Below are 16,350 nucleotides of genomic sequence, written 5' to 3' on the forward strand. Positions count from 1 at the left end.
ATGCTCAGCTCACAGCCAAATCCCCCAGAGCCCTGCTGAGCCTCAGAGATGTACTGCAAGGCTCACTTGGCTTCTCTTGAGATGAGCCATTGTAATTTTAGAGCAGATGTGCTGTAGAAAAACAGTGGAAACTCCTCAGTGGTGCTGGCCAGGGGCAGACACAACTCACATTCACACTCAGGAAGTCTGCTGCCACCCTGACTACCACTGAGGAATGGCATCTGTCCATCCTCTAATCCTCAGCCCTCTTGCCTAGGGAGGCTCAGCCTGTCCAACTCCTCATACCTATAACCATAGCATAATAGAATTTAAGCCGAGATGCAGAGAGTTGGGTGAGCAGGCAACTTCTTCCAATGCAGAGAAAGAGCACAGTGCAAGCAGCTTGCAGGACGTGCTCTTCTGAAACACAGATGTGTATGACACAGGGCTAGTGAGGGACTGAGGCACAATGTCCCTCCTGGATGCCTCCTACTCTACAAGCAAGAGTGACTAGATTAGAGATTAGCTTGCCAATTAAGGACAGTACTTTGTGTGCCCAAAAGCAGCCTAAATTGCACAGCTCTTCTCTCAAGAAAGTCACGGGGAGAAGGAGGTAGAAACATGCATGGCCAGCAAAGAAGTGTTAGGGCTGTGTTCCAATGGGCCCATTTAACATGTTTCAGTCCTCCTCAATACTCTTAAGGTTCAAAATCAAACACTGAAGTCCCAGTCATAGAGACAACGCTAAGATCTTGCTTACAAAAAGCCTCAATATTGAAAGCAAACCAGCCCCAAGGATTTATCCCACGACACACACAAACAGTTTCCCACCTGCCTCACTTCCAGGCACCCAAAGCCAGGTACCCTAACATGGGCCAGATGCAGCAGGGGATGATGCTCCAGAGCAGCTCTGCACCAACTGGCTATGCTCCCCACGCAGAGCAGCAGCTTCACCCCTGTCTGCTCCACATCTCCCTGCTACACCCAGCCCCGCAGTGCTGGCTGGACACATCATCATCCTCGGGCAACCAAAAGGAAAGGGCAAGATAGTGCCAATGTTGCAGCGTGAGCAAGAGAGCCCCAAGAAATTTGGGCCCTGTGGTCTCACATTTCCTTCCCCTTCTCACACGTGGGGTCTTCTGTTTTTCACCGGCCCAAACGCCAGGAAACTTTAGAGCCGATATCTGAACAGAAGGATCACAGAGACAACATGCAGTGGAATCTGTGCAGAGGCAGGCATTTCTCAAGCACGTTAACAATCTATTCAGCTCTGTGCATTATCCATGAAGCCCACAGCTCAGTGGGAACCAAGTTCCATCCATCTCCCTGTTATCAGTGCAAGGGGTGGAGGAAAGGAGAGAGCAGGAAGAGGTCAAGGATGCACACTGTAGCAGCAGGATGTTTGGGAGGCACCAAGCATCCCTTTTAAGACTGTCACATGACAGCGTGGATGTGTTACAGGGGTGCTGGCTGTGAGCACCAATACCCAGAGCTGTAGTGCTAACAGCCCAGGAAACAGCTAAATTGAGGACAGTTCTTCCTATTTTAGGTGTGAGTGAGAGGGGGATGGGGGAGTGGGATATGGAATCACAATTTTTGCTTGATGATATTTTTAAACAGAAGAGGAGACCGTATGTTTAACTGGGGCATTTACAAAGAAAAGCTGCTGCGTCTACACACAAAATCCCCTCTGCAGGAGCTATTTGCCCACCACTGCTATGTATCAGATATCTGGGACAGCACCAAGCAGGCTCCTCAGTTTAAGAGCCCACATCTCCCCAGTGCCAAATCCAAGCACCTTCACAGGAAGTCTGAACCTACCCACGCTCCTGCTGCCTCAACAGGAGCAGCTGAGCACACCACATTCATTGCTTCCCAGCTATGGGAACAATCCTCACAATGCAAACAGCACAGGTAGGGAAAAGGTCCCCATTTACAGAGTCCATCTTCAGCTGCAAAGAGACCAGTGTTACCTGAATCTCTTCTCCATCCCCAGGCAACTTCTCAGCTCAAATCTGTAACCTGCCTTCCCCAGAGAGGCCCAGATAGTGCCTGCGCAGGTTCCTCAGACAGTTAGTAGCCTCTTCAAAGCAGCACTTAGCAGAGAAGGGGGCGAGGCCTGCTAGAAAGAAGTAGCAAAGCAAGAAACCCAAACCCCAGAGATTAGCATGGACAATTAGGTCCCTCCCGAGGATCTTGCTTGCTTCCTGCTCCCCTCCTTCCTTTCCTGCCAAGCAGGCTCAGGGAGGGTCCAGCCCTCAGCCACCCAGATCTTCCCAGCCCTCCTCAGCCACCAGCTCCAGACAGCCCTGGCTGCAGTACTAAGTCTCCTCACCCCCACAAAGGGAAGCTGAGGCTTGAGATGAGTGAAAGATCCAATCCAGATAAGTCGACCTTGGTCACCAATGTTGGCTTAGGCATTAAGACACCACAAAAACCATTCAAGAAAAAGGTTAAAGAAAACAACTGTAGAAGCACTGATCAGCTTTCAGATCCGTTTCTCCAGAAGTGTTGGAGCAGACCGTTAGGTCTTTGTAAGTGGTTTTCTGATGTCCATCAGAGCAGAGGATCAGCTCCTTCCCACACAGGCAGCCATTATCTGGGGACATCCCATTCACCTGTGCTAAGAGGCTAAAGAACAGCAGCCAGTGTGAGCTCTGGCATAGATTTTTCACAAACCATGTGGAAACAATTCTTGCAATGAGTTTCTGCTGTAGAAAATCTGTGCCCCAGCTAACTTCATGCACTTGAAAAGGGATGAAGATCTCTGGCCTCAGCAAGCTGCAAGGGAAACACATCCTGAAAAAAATTACCAACTGCAAAAGAACATTATTACCTGGAAGAGCTCCCTAGCTTTAAACTCACACTAGGCACTACACTGAATTAGTACCTTAAGGCTGATACCAAGTCTCTTCATGCAAGGGAGAGGAGCTTCCTGAGCGAGGCTGTGACTGGCATGTAACTGAGTGCACAGGCACCAATGGGATCAGCACGGTGCTGGAAGAAGTCTCTTCTCCAGGCATCAGAGATGTTCTGAGGAATGCAGCTGGTCAGCTTGACCAGAGAAAAAAGAGAGTGCTCCAAACAAACAATCCCATGAATCCTGCACTCATATATGCACAGACACACGAAGCATAACTGTAAGGTCATGGCTGTTTTTCCTCCCATCCACTTATCAGTGCTTGTATTGGAGAGCACAAACAATGGATGTTCTCTCTCATTAACCCCTTCTCCTCTCACCCCAAAATGCTGTTCTCAAACCACAAGCCATAACACCAAACAAAAAGCCAGAGATAGCACGCAGCACCTTAAAGCAAGGAGCAAGAGAAAAGTCTGATGTCTGATGCCACAAAGCATGGCAGCTGACCCAGGTGTCTCATGCTTCTTAATCACAAAGAAGCCTCCAGCCTTCAAGAGGTGAGCACAGACAGACCCTACAACAGCCTGAGCCCAGCACAACCTCATCCACCGTCTCCAAACTGTTCTTGAAACTAGTGGGCATTGAACAGGCAATAAAGTTTCAGGCATCATCAGGCAAAATTGATGTGCTTGAAGTGAATCCTGTTGAAACGCAGGAACAATTCTGGAGCAGCCTGGAAGCCAACTGGATCCCATCCTACAGAAACCGATGCAGGAGGGGGTTTCCCTATGACAGGCTTATTGCACACTGCCGTGCTACATGCACAATGGCACATATGTGCCTGCCACACCAGGCAGGGATGTCACAAATCCCTGTGAAAACCCCCAGTCTGAAATTCAAGGCTCTCTCCATCTTAGTGCTGAGGATAAAGGGCCAAGCAGGGAGTCTATAGGATACAGGGGGCAGCAGAGTGAATACAAGATAATTAAATCTCTTAACTGAATTACAAATCCTCAGACTCGTAGCCTGTGTGAGACATTTCCCACTCTGGACCAGACTTTAATCAAACACACAGCTTTTCCAATCACCCTCCAAATTTTGTCCTTGCATGGTTCCACTTCTCCACTGTTAATGAGATCAACTCAGATGTCAACCCCAAGTCAAGAGAGAGCTGCCTGCCTGTAATCTAGCACATCTCCTCCAAATCTTCTTCAAGGCCATACTTACAGGTTTCATTTTATGTTTTAAAGATGAGGGTCACTTGTATCAAATTCCTCCCTGTACAGAGTGCAAATGTCATATACAGCATTCTCTGTTTTAAGTTTAAAAAAAAAAAAAAAGGGAGATATAGTAGTTCACCCCCAAGACTGAGAAACCAAAAGAAACCAGCCCCCTTTTTGCTCAGTACACGGCAACACCTTCTGTGCAGTGGATTTCTGCACGCTCAGAAGATGCATTAGATGGTGTTAGGTATTCCCCCGAGCTTTCAAGGTTCAGCTGGGAGTCGGAAACAGAAATTTAATATGATTACAGTCAGTAACATCTCATGCTTTGTCATCTGAGCACATGGCAGGGACATCTCTGTGATTTGCTTCCTGTCTCGTCGGGTGGGATCTCAAGCACAAATATCCCATTGCTTCTTTTCCAGTCAGACTGAAATCTCCTAATGACATTTTTGAGTCCCATTTCTCCACATTTCAGTACCTGCTGCTTCAGTAACAACATTCCTCTTCATTAATGTGAGCTGGTATCATTCTTTACACTTTATTCTTTGCTCTGTTTACCCTTTATCTCCATCCCTGCACAGCTTTGCAGCAGACTTGCCAATGCGGGCTGAACACAGACAGGGTAAAGTGCTTCTGTCACTCCATTACATTCTTTTGTGCTGGGCGAAGAGTATTGCTATCTACAGGCATGTGGAAACTCGATAGTATGGTCCTTATTTTCAGGAGGCCTGTTTTGTGGGTTCAGGGGGGTTGGCACGAACAGACATTGTTCCCGAGCTACGTAAGTATCTGGAAGGGCAATAGTGAATGTATAAAGCTTTGTAACGAGAATCCTAAGTGTCTTACAGGAAAAAATTCAGTGTTCCTTCTGCAACATTCCACACACATTAAAAAAAAAAAAAAGGCAATTTGACCTTGAAGAATCTGAAGAAACTAATTTCCTGCAGTTGGAAGTGAATGGTGGCCTATCAAACATTTAAATCTTACTTAATTACAATTTCTATTTCACTTGTTCACTAGCTTCTTTCATCTGTAAGTGTGCAAATCGGATAGCCTGGCAACTCACATTTGGTAAAGTAATAATTACTCATTCGCAGCACTGACCAGATGCTTCCAAAAGCACTGTTATGATGGGGGAGAGGAAGCAGGGCGAATTCAGTGTGAAAGATGAAAAGGTGTTGCAAATTATCTGGTTAGAGGCAGTGCTAGGTATTTAACAACGCACCCACCATCCGGCAGCATCTCTGAGTTACCGAGCAGGTATGACACCCCCACCCAAACTCCTCCCCACACACCTTTCTCACCAATAAAACTCTATCCTTTCCTTTTTCTGTGGCTTTTACAATCAGATTCTTGTTTCCCCACATATTTAGTCAGGAAAAACTCACCTCTTCTCTCAGCGTTTCAGACTCAGTATCTAACGAATCTAGTCCTGAAACCGCCCTGTTCTCTCCACATATCATCCAACATGTGACTCGGAAAACTCAGAGGACTGTTGGGAAGGGAGGAGAAGGGGCGAGCCACCCCCTGTGCCCTCCCACTCAGCAGATGGGCCGACCCCCCCCCCGGCGCACGGCCATGCCTCGCAGACTGCAGAGTCACTGCAGGCACACTGCATGCTGCTGCTCAGCTGGAGACGCTCTGTGGTGCGTCGGGGACAAACGCTGCTTCCTTCCTTCCCCTCAACCCCTGGGGCTGCAGTCCCACACTGAAGCGGAGGACAAACTGGGGCAGGAGATGTGGGGCCAGCATGGAGCACGTGCTCACTGCCCTCCCAGGCTATGGGGCGGAAGCCAAAAAGCCAACAATGAAAAGCACCAGAGATGCTTTCCCTTCATGCCCATTCTCCTGGGGCAGCGATGCCACTCCTGCGCCTTCTCAGAAGCCAGGGCCACTTTGGGGAGTGAGTCAGGATCACAGAAAGGCAGCTGCAGGCCTGCTGGTCCCAGGCCAGCCCTGCTAAAAGCAGCAGGTTACAGCCTGCATCCAGCCACCTCCAGGGGTGTCGGGCAGGAAGCGAGCACACTTCCTCAGGAACACACATCAGGGCACGCTCAGAGGGAACCAGAGTGCCATTTTGTCCATTATGTGAACAAAGGGTGCCTGTGTCACCTCCAAGTACCACCAATACCAGACTGAGCCATAATGATAAACCTCAGCCACAGGCAGCTCCATTAGGTCTTATCCATTTCTGAAATAAACACCGGCTTCTGTCTGACACAAAGCTCTCACTCCCAGGCAGGGCTGCCCTGGTCATCTCTCACACACTCCAGTCCTGGGCTATCTGTAGCACAGATCTCCATTGGCCCTTCTGACTTGTGACCATGGAAAGAAATAAGATGACTCCAAGTCCTCAAAAAATCACAACCACCACCGAGCACTGCCTGCCATGCGTTCCCATACAGCACTGCAGCAAAAGAAAATGTTGAGGCAAGCTGCTGCTCGTAAGTCAGCTTTGCTCCAGAAGGACATTGAAGGTAAACCACTGATAATGCAGGTATTAGCCCAGTCAAGTCACAGTTCCTCTTTCTCCTTGCACGTCACAGCACAATATCCTCAACCACATGTGGCATTAATGGTTGACTCTAGCAAAATCCACTGTGAGCTTCACACACCTAAGTGGGGCCAGCTGACTTGCTAAGGATGGCTTCTGCAGTTCGATCCCCATCAGCAGTCTGCTGTTGTCCTGTAACTGGCAGAGCTGCCACGTGCCACGCACTGATCTGCCCAGAAAAGGCAATACTCCCTGCCGCAGAGCCCCCAGGCTGTTGTACAAATACATGCTCTGGTAGAGAAAAGTTCAGTTAGGAGAATTTTCTGGGAACCTGCAATTACAGGATGTGTCTATGTTTGGAAACATGTTGACACTGTATTTGACCACAGTTTCTACAACCCTTCCCCCCCCCCCCAAAAAATGTACATCTTGTGCAGCCTTAGAACTACCATCACACCTAATTTTTCCAGTGCCTTGTGCCAGTTCTCACTCCTCTGCAGCAGCACCCTCATGTGCACCCACTTCTCCTCCCAGGCAATCCAGCCTGAACCTGACCTGGGACTCCTCCCACGGAGAACTCTAAGAATTGATTTATTTGAGGCCAAATTCAGTTCCTATTTGTTCTGATTACCAATTATTGTTCCCTAAATACACAAACAGTTGCCTTAAGTTCTTATAACTGTATTAATTTCTTAGAAGTTCTTCTTTACTTTCTCCTCTTACCTGCTGTAGTCACACACCTTTTGCTGACAGATTTTGTACCGCTTGCTGACAGATTTTCAGATTAGCCGGTTACTTCAGAGCAAGGAGTAAAGTCTCCCAGCTCCGCTCACAGATCACTAAATAGGCCCTAGACCTACAACAATGAGTCTGGAACTGAAGCATGGCCTTGAGACAGCTGCAAAAGCAGAGCTGGCCACATCAGAAACCATGCATCACACAGTCTTCAGCCCCTGTTAGTACATTAGCAAAGGATCCAGTGCCAAAATGACCAGCAGGTAACATTTTTAAAGGCCAAAACGTAGATGCACATCATAGTTGGGAAGGAACAAAGCTCACCACTCTCATCAGACTCCTGGTAAAAGGAAAGAAAAAACCATGCCCAGCTCAGCTACCTGTGAGATCCATAGTGAGGCACTGCACCTTGGTCTGCCCATTTACTGCGATAGGAGCAGAGCTCCTCCAAGAGCTGCGTGGTCACAAAGGACTTTGCAGTACTCTGGCAGTATGCAAGTTTATCTAAGTTTTCATTAAGGTGATGACATTTTTAACCCTTGCTGTTTCTAGCTAGTAACTGTAAGGATTAAAATACTCAACTTGGTCCAGCAGCACAGCTTTCTACTAAAACGCACGTTCCCTATTTAGCCAGACAAGTGCTACCACTGAGGTGGTATCTGAGATTCCTTACAAAGTAGCTTCAAGTGCGCAAGGAGAAACCTCATGCTATCCAGGTTGGCATTTTGCATTCCCTGTGAATAATTTTATACTATTTGAGCACAGTAAAAGGATCAGGTGTCATAATTTAAAGCAAGCATACAGCACTGCACCCAGCACCTCAATTCCCAGCTGTTTTTGCACTCTATTTTGCCCTACCAGCAGAACAAAGCCCTCCCTCCGTCCAATGATCCCAGCGCAATCCTCCCCACGGTACTACAGGCAATAAATTGCTTAGAAGAGTTATAGAAGTGAAAGAGACTGTTGGTGAGGTTCATCCAGCAATACCTCATGGCTGGCAGCCTGGAACTGGAGGTTGAGGTGGAAGAAGGCACCGAATCTCAGCAGCTGGGGCCCATGAGTCAGCTCCATGGAGCTGCGCTCCCCCGCCTTCCCGAAACAAACAGCACACGGCAGGGCAAAGGTCCAGCACAAAGCTGAAGGGCAAAGGTATGTGGGGGAGGAATAACACCACCCTGCACGTTTGGGGAGCAGCAGTTCCAGTTATCCTCACGCTCGCCAGTAAAATAGGAAGCGTTACTCAAACATGAGTTGTGGGATTGGAACAGTATTTCAGAGAGGAAACTTGGGGTGGTGGGGAGAGGACTGTGCTGCGATAGCAGCTCTGTTGCAACCAACAGCCAAAAGAGCTCCACAATTACATGCCAAGACAAAGCAAGAATTGCCCAACGCTTTGGAAATAGGTGTGTGCAGTTCAGTTCTACCACGCTAGATACCCCAGCAGGCAGATGTGTGCATCTATTCTAAATACAAAGAAATGCCAAGGGTAAAATGAGCTTTCCATACAGCTTATCTCCTGTACTGGATGCTGGCTTCAAGGAAAGCCCTTTGGGGAGTTAGTCATTGAAGGGTGAGAAGCTCATGAATCCATCCTTCCCTGCCTTCTCCTCAGCACCAGTAGCCAGCCCAGCCTGTGTGCTGCCATCTCTGAACAATAGGCAGCCAACCTCCAGTGCTTGCTGCTAGGAACTAAGGTGTGCCTTCTGGAAAGTGCTGCTTATCCTCCCAGTGCATCTGCCAAATGGCAAGCAAGAAACTCTGCTGAGAAACTAAAGCACCTCCTGCATCTCCACTAAGACATACTGAGTTTGCAACCAGAAGGAGAGATGGCATAAAAGTTAGTGCTTAGCAATGGCACTGCCAGACATTAAAATTTGCATGTTCTTATTTCCAAGATGTAAATGGCTTTAAAAATTAAGAAGTGCCAAGTGCCTTGATGCAACATTTCTTGAAATAAATCCAGCAGGTTTTCAAAACGGGGTGCTGTTAACACCTGTCCGCACCAACGCTTGCATCACTGCTAGCACTGGTGCAGGGCACAACAGAGGAGTACAAACTGTTCCAGAAGGTCGAGTTGTCTTAACCGAAGCCACATTTCTTTATTGAAGAATTAGGAGAAAATATTTCAAATTTGGTTTACAGCCAGAAGCGCAAAGCTGTTTTTGTCAGAAAAATGTTTCCTTCTCTTCTGCACATACATTCCCTGCAATTGTGTCTTTGCAAGTCAGGCTGCTGGCTGCATTTATTTACATGATAAGAAGAGACCATACAGCAAGTTGCACGTAACGAGGGACTGTCACACAGACCTTGCTATTTGATGAGAGAGCAAAAATGAGGTGTCATTACCAGCCTTGTCAGCGTCCCTCATGAGCAGTAAGTACTAACACAACCCTTGCCACATTTGACATGCTTATGTGTCTTTTCACAGGTTAAAGGACCACCCCCTCCTCCCCACTTGCACCCCAACTTTGAAATGCACACAAACAGAAATACAGCGCACGTTGTGACAAGCACCACGACAGATTGCTGGGTGCATCTCTCCACCAGAGCCTGGTGCTCTGCTTACAGCACCAGCAGCACTGCTGTTGTCTAACTCGACCTAATGGTTTCTACCCTTAATGCCACGCAGTTATGCTTTTGGGAGGAGGGGTTAAGCACCAAGGAGAGGCTTTGCTTCAGCCTGCCTTCTTGGAAAAGCAGCAACATTTACTCAAACTTCCCAATACTGACCTCGCTCCCAACCTTCAGAGTGCCCCAAAAACATCTGCTTCTGAAAACAAACCCTAATTCCCCCCAAACCAGACCCTGTTATTTCGAATCCGCATCAGGCCTCCACGCATTCATCCTTCCCAGGTGATGTTTAGCTGCAGGAAGTAAAGCTCAAGATGAGCAGAGAGGGATTTGCCAAGCTCTTCCACATCCGTAGTCAGACACAGACAGTGAAAACTCACAGAGATCTTGAGTACAGCTCTGTTTTTCTCTGAGCTTGAGCTCAATTCCTTTACTTCAGTAAGCACTAATTCCAGCACAGATCATTACAGAACGGGTGAACTCCTTAAGGAGCATGTCTTGTCCATTAAATCTGCTCTTCAGGCCTATAATTAATACAATCATTATAAAAAATTAGGGCTTTGAAAGCCTGTAAAACAAGTCATAGAGGGATGCCCGTATCTTTAGAGAGCTGTCCTGATGTTCAATAGCTCCTAGCCTTCCTCGCTACCTCCTCAATAGCAGGATCAGTGCGGAAAACATTCAGTAAATCAGCACACAAACACCACGCTGGGAGCACAGCTCAATTGCCAACCACAGTTCCTAGGCTAAAAACCTAAAAACATTCAGTAATGCCTTTCCAGAGTTTACGTGTGCTCTATGTGTTTCAAGTGTACAGAGAAGCCACTTTTCTTTTATGGTCTCCTGGAGGTCACTGCAACACCACAGCTCATCTTCTGCACTACAGCACAACTTTTGCACATTCTCACACTCCAGATGTCTTTTCAGAAACATCTGCTGGAAGAAATACTTCTTCCAAATCAGCAAAGATCTGGCAGGAGCCTGTGAAGTCTACGAGAAGGCACTCAGGCAAAGGGCCACTATGCAAGGCCAGCCACCAGCCTGCCTCTCGTGGGAGTTCGCCAGCCGTGCTTGTTTTACACGTTTTCTCTTCTGCTAACGAACCAGGCAGCAAAAGAAACAATGCCCCAAGTGCAAGGGAGCCAAGTGGCAGCGTCTGGGGCACTGCAAAAACCAATTCCATTATTTCAACTCCTCCAGGAATACTGGGAGAGCTGGGCCAGGCCCAACAATGTGCTGGATGTTGCATGTTTATTGCCCACTGTTATGCTATTCCCTCAAAATCATATCAGGCATTGCAGAGTCCCCTCCTCTGCCACATGGTGCCTGCTCAGGCTCCTGAGCCCCCACTTTAGTGTGTTTTAGACTGTGTGTGTGCTGCAAGGCCTCTAACTGGAACCCTGGGGAAACATCTCCTATTTTTGCACCTTTTGCTTGATTCCTAGGGAGTGTTGCCTAAGGAGGCAGCATAACAGAGCCCAGCTCTCACACAAAGGAGCACTGTGAGCAGCTGGATGTCACGCTGCATGCAAGAGGAAAACGCAGACAGCAGCACAGTCCTGGATTTCGTTGTGCATTGCACACACAATGACAAACCACCAAACCATCTGAGCACAGACTTCTACCTGGCACACTGACCTTCTCCTCTACACTACCACTAAGACAACAGCTTTCCAGGTGGAAATTGCAGAGGTGTCCATCTTTCAAAGATCAATAATACCTCCGGTGAATCATCCCACCTAGCCTGCAACATTTCTTGCAAAACATAGCACAGTAACAAGAAACCTGATGTCATACCTGGCAGCGTGACTGCGGAGCTTGCAGAGATAAAAATATTAGGAATTAAACTTCAGCCGAGCAGCTCCCAAGCTGCTCCACAGAATCATAGAGGCTGGAAAAGGCCTCCGAGGTCATCTAGTCCATCTGTACTCGTACCACCAATGCTCCCCTCTAAGCCCATCCCTCAGCACCACATCCACGTTTCTCGAGCACCTCAAGGGCCGGGGATTCCAACACCTCCCCGGGCAGCCCATTCCAGAGCCTCACCGCTCTTCCTGAGAAGAAGCTGATCCTAATACCACCGCACCTCCTACCAAATAAACAAGCAAAACGACAAAAAGAAAGAAACGCGAAGAGGCAAAGAAGCGGCGCTCAGCCATTTCGGCTCAGCCTTACGACGGGCGCCGGGGCCTCCGGCAGAGCACGCACGGCCCCGGGAACCCGCAGGGCCCGCACAGCGCTCACGAGGCCTCCGCACGGCACCCCAGGGCCTCCCTTCCTCCCCCATCGGGCCGAACTCGGAGCCGCGCACGTGGGCCGGCGGAGGAGGAGGCCGAGCTGCGTGGGAAATCACATGCCGGGCCGGGGGAAGCCACCACGTTGCCTGCGCGGCGGCGGCGGAATGCTGGGAAGGGGAGGCCTCCTCCCGCCCGCCCGGCCCAACGAGCGCGGCCCGCACCGCGCCCTCCGCCCGCCTCGGGCCTCCCCCAGCCGCATGGCCCCGGCCCGGCCGCTCCCCTCCCCCTCTCCCCGCTCGCGGCCCGGCCGGTTCCCCCCCCTCCCCCCCCCGCCGCGCTCCCTCAGGCCGCACGCCGTGCCGCATGGCGCTGCCGGTCGGGGCGCGGTCGCCGCCGCCGCACCCCCGCGTCCCTCCTCGCCCCCCGCACCCACCTGGAGGCGACTGCCCGTTGACCGCCAGCGCGGCCGCGTTCTTCGTCCAGGGGTTCACCTTGGGCGGCGGAGCCTCGATGAACTCCCTTCTCCCCGCTCCGCCGCCGCCCGCCTCGCCGCCCTCCTCCGCCTCGCCGCCCGCCCGCAGCAGGCTCTCCTTCTCCTGGTTGTTGCTCTCCTCTTTCTGCTGCTTGGCGCTGGGCGGCCGCTGAGCCGCGGGGCCGCCGTCGGGGCCCATGGGCGCTTCGCCCTTCTCCCGGCCGCCGTCCTGCGGCGGTTTCAGCACCAGGGCGCGCTCCTCGGCGGGCAGCAGCGGGGCGCCGGGCAGCAGCGCCTCCACCTGCGTCGCCATCTGCGCGCCCCCGCCCCGCACGGGGGGAAGCGCCCCCTCAGCGCACTCACACGCGCACGCGGCGTTTCCCCCCCGCCCCCCCCCACACGCGCAGCGGCCGCCGCCGCAGCAATATGGAGACGCGCGGGGACCACGCGACTAGCCGCGGGGGCGCGCGCCGCGCAGCGCCGCCCCGGCCGCGCGCGCGCGCACACACCCGGCCTAAGGGGAGGGGAAGAGGGGAAAGGAGGGGCGGGGCGCGCCCCCGGCCGGCCGGCGGCGCGCACGTGCCTGATGCAACGCCCGGCCGCGAGTGGGGGCGCTTAAAGGGGCCGCGGGGGCTGCTGAGGCGGCGCGTGGAGGGGATGGGGGGTGGGACTGCTGCGATCTGCTCCTCGCAGCCCCCGGCCGGGTGGCTGGTAGTGCAGGAAGGGAAGCTCCAGAGGAAGGTTGGGCAGCGTGTAGGGGTGGGAGTGCAACGGGAGGGGTGTTGTGAGGCGCTGGTCGTTGCCCGGCTGTAGGAGCGTCGCTGCTGAACTGATCCTGGGGGCTGTGATGGCAGGGGGCTTCGCAGTTCTTCGCCAGCGGGTGGCCGGGCGTTAGAATGGTGTCTGTAGGGCAGTGGCTGTGGAACCGAGGTTGCCAGAGTTCAGGAAGCATCTGGACAACGCTCTCAGTCATACGGTCTGATTTTGGGGTGGTTTTGTACGGTACCCAGTGATCCGGAGTCCCTTCCAGCTCAGGGTGTTCCTGATTCTAACTGAACTGAGACAAGGGACACCCGTGGTTCCATAGCAGATTCTCTTCTCCATCAGGGGGACACAAAATCAGGTGATGATGATCACAGGCTGTGTCTATGGCACAGCACGGAGCTGTGTCAGTGAGGGTAAGGGGGACGGTAAGGGAAAAGCTCTGCAGCAGAAGGTGGTGGGCATGGAACGGGCTGCCCAGGGCAGCTGGCACAGCTCTGAGCTGCCGGAGCTCAAGGAGCCTTGGCTCTCAGATGTAGGGATCTGATTTGGATGGTGCTGTGTGGAGCCCGGAGTTGGACTCAGTGATTCCTGTGGGTCCCTTCCAACTCGGGATGCTCAGTGACTTTGGTGAAGGTTAAAGGCAGGAGGGCTGGGAGGATGGCTCACGGCCCAGAAGGGCAAATAAGGAGCCATCAGAAGGCTGATTAGTGACCGCAACCAGGAGAGGTGGCTTGGTGGCTGTCATAGGGTGACTACACCACGACGTCAAAAAAACATGAAAAAGGCAAGTGTGAACCTCAAATGCATCAGAAGCTCTTTATCCCATTAGTGAAGGCACTGATGAGCCTTCCTCCAGAGCAGTGTGTGTAATTGTGGTTATCCACATTCGAGGATGATGAAATGGTATAAGGACTACAAAGATGATTGGAGAATGCAGTGTGTTTCATGGAAAGAGATTAAAGGAATAGCTTTTGTAGCCCGGCAAAACCTGCACACTTTCATTTGAGGAGGTTAAAATACTTGATTAACCCCTAGCTAATGGAATGTCGCTTGGTCATGACTGTCTCTAATGCCCTCAGTCCTTGTCCCCTAAAGCAGCAGGCCAGCCAGAGTCCAAATCCTGTGTGTAGTTATGCACAAATTATACATATATGAAAAGCAATGCATAATGCTAAACCTGCACTATTGTTATCATTTAACAAGACTTTTCTGATTCACAGTGTCTCTATAAATTAAACCAACATTGATAACAAGCTTCACACCGGCCTTTTCCCTTCAGTGAGCACACTGCCTCATTTGTACCCAGAAATGTTCACCTAAAAAACCCAGTGTTTAATATGGAGAGACCTATGCAGACCCTGCAGAAACACTAACAAAGTGACAAGGCACTGAAAACATAGCTCCCAGATAATGCATGGAGAAGAATGGAAAGCTGATTGCACAGCTAAACAGTTAGAAGGGAAGGAGAGGCAGACATACTTTAGCATCTTGTTCAGAAGGTTAACAGAGTCGGAGGTCTGACTGGCCCCTAGACAGAGACTTAGGTTATCAGGGATTCTCCACTGAGGCTATTTTGGCCCCATATGTCCCTTGATACCCAGCCCAAGATATGTGTACTTATTGCCTAGTTCTTACTATAGCCAGTGGAGTTCATGTTTCCAGCCTTGAAAGCAGAATGAAGCCCAAAGGAACTTCCATTCCCATCCAGGCTTTAGAAAATGTTTTTCTCCCTCAGGATCCTCTTGGCTACCCCCGAAGCAGTGAGCACATTCATGTGATGCAGTGTCACTGTGTGCCACAGCCCGGGGATCAGCAGAGTGTGCCATGTGTCCCAGAAACTTTTAAGAATCTGCCCAGTACAATTACGAAAGGAAATTTGTATGATTTGGTTATGACACTAGAAGAGATAGCACTGGCCTTGCTGCCTGGCTGAATATCCAGAGCAGATGCTCTCCTATCTGAGTTGCAACAAACAAAACAGTATCCTGTACTGTCAGCCCAGTCTCATATTTCCAAGGGGGTCTCTACGCGCTCATAAGCACACTTTGGGGATTACACATCTCATGTTGATTTCCCTCCAGCAGGACTCTGTGAGGCTCTGGGATACGCAGTGCCAGCCTCAGCTGGGTGGCAGATGCCAGCCTGGGCTGCCCAGCTCTGCCACGTGAGCAGGAAGAGCCCACGATGGGTGAGAGCCAAAGTGGCTGCAGGGCGGAGCGAGCTGGGTGAGGCTCTCGCTCCATGCTCACTCTGTGGGCAGCCAGACTGAACCGTGTCATAGTTTTAAATGCTAAAAAAAATAAATTAATGGCCAAGGAGGAAGAAAGAGAATTGTTCGCGCTAGCAGTCGAGCTTATGCACGGCCTTTATGCGTCAGCCAAGAGGACAAATTGCCTCTCTGCCCTTGGCTGGCTACCACGCAAATATGGATGCTCTCTGTGAAGGGAAACTCTGCAGGTGAGCTGTGCTTGGTGCATGCAGGCTCGAGTGTAAGCACATGGGCAGTGTCTGGCAGCCTCCACGCACCACAGTGTTCCTGGTGTCCTCACCTCTGCCAGCCCATCTCCCCCAGTCTGCCCAGCAGGCAGCACATGCTGTGTTGGTAGCTGGAATATTCTGTTCCCGAGCTCTGGGGACATGCTGAGAAGCAGCCAAGAAATCGCAGTGTTTCTGCGGCACAATTTACCGGGAACAAATCCAGCTCTGCTTTCCCCAAACGCAATAAAAGCACCTCACCATCTCCCCAGGCCTGCCTCTAAGGTTGGCCCTTCACCCCAGCTGTGTCCCCATGACTTCCAGCTTTCTCCCATCCCTGTGCTTTTCGCCAGCCGCGGTGCAGCCTCTGAGCATGCAGTCTCTGGGGAAATTCCTCTGCTGGCATCAGCAGCTGCGGAGCCGGCTTTGGGCAGGAGCTCCCAACCTCCCTCACCCTGCATACAACAACTCACTTCTTTCTCCCTGAATGAAGCATGGCTTGCATATTTATTGCTGCCGCCTGGCTGCTTTGACTC

The 16,350-nt window shown here is 51.0% G+C and overlaps 1 protein-coding gene across 1 annotated transcript in view; it reads right to left on the reverse strand.

The window, feature by feature from the left end:
* Positions 1-12,887, reverse strand: part of LARP1 (La ribonucleoprotein 1, translational regulator) — a gene marked incomplete at both ends in the record, with an annotated part of 38,961 nt that extends 26,074 nt beyond the window's left edge. The window contains one exon of the mRNA XM_079542180.1: positions 12,536-12,887. Within this exon, the coding sequence (XP_079398306.1) occupies positions 12,536-12,887 (352 nt within the window). The remainder of the gene's footprint in view (positions 1-12,535) is intronic.
* Positions 12,888-16,350: the final 3,463 nt, after the last annotated feature.

Source organism: Tetrao urogallus, assembly GCF_951394365.1.
Source record: "Tetrao urogallus genome assembly, chromosome: 14".
In the NCBI taxonomy this organism is placed as follows: Eukaryota; Metazoa; Chordata; class Aves; order Galliformes; family Phasianidae; genus Tetrao; species Tetrao urogallus.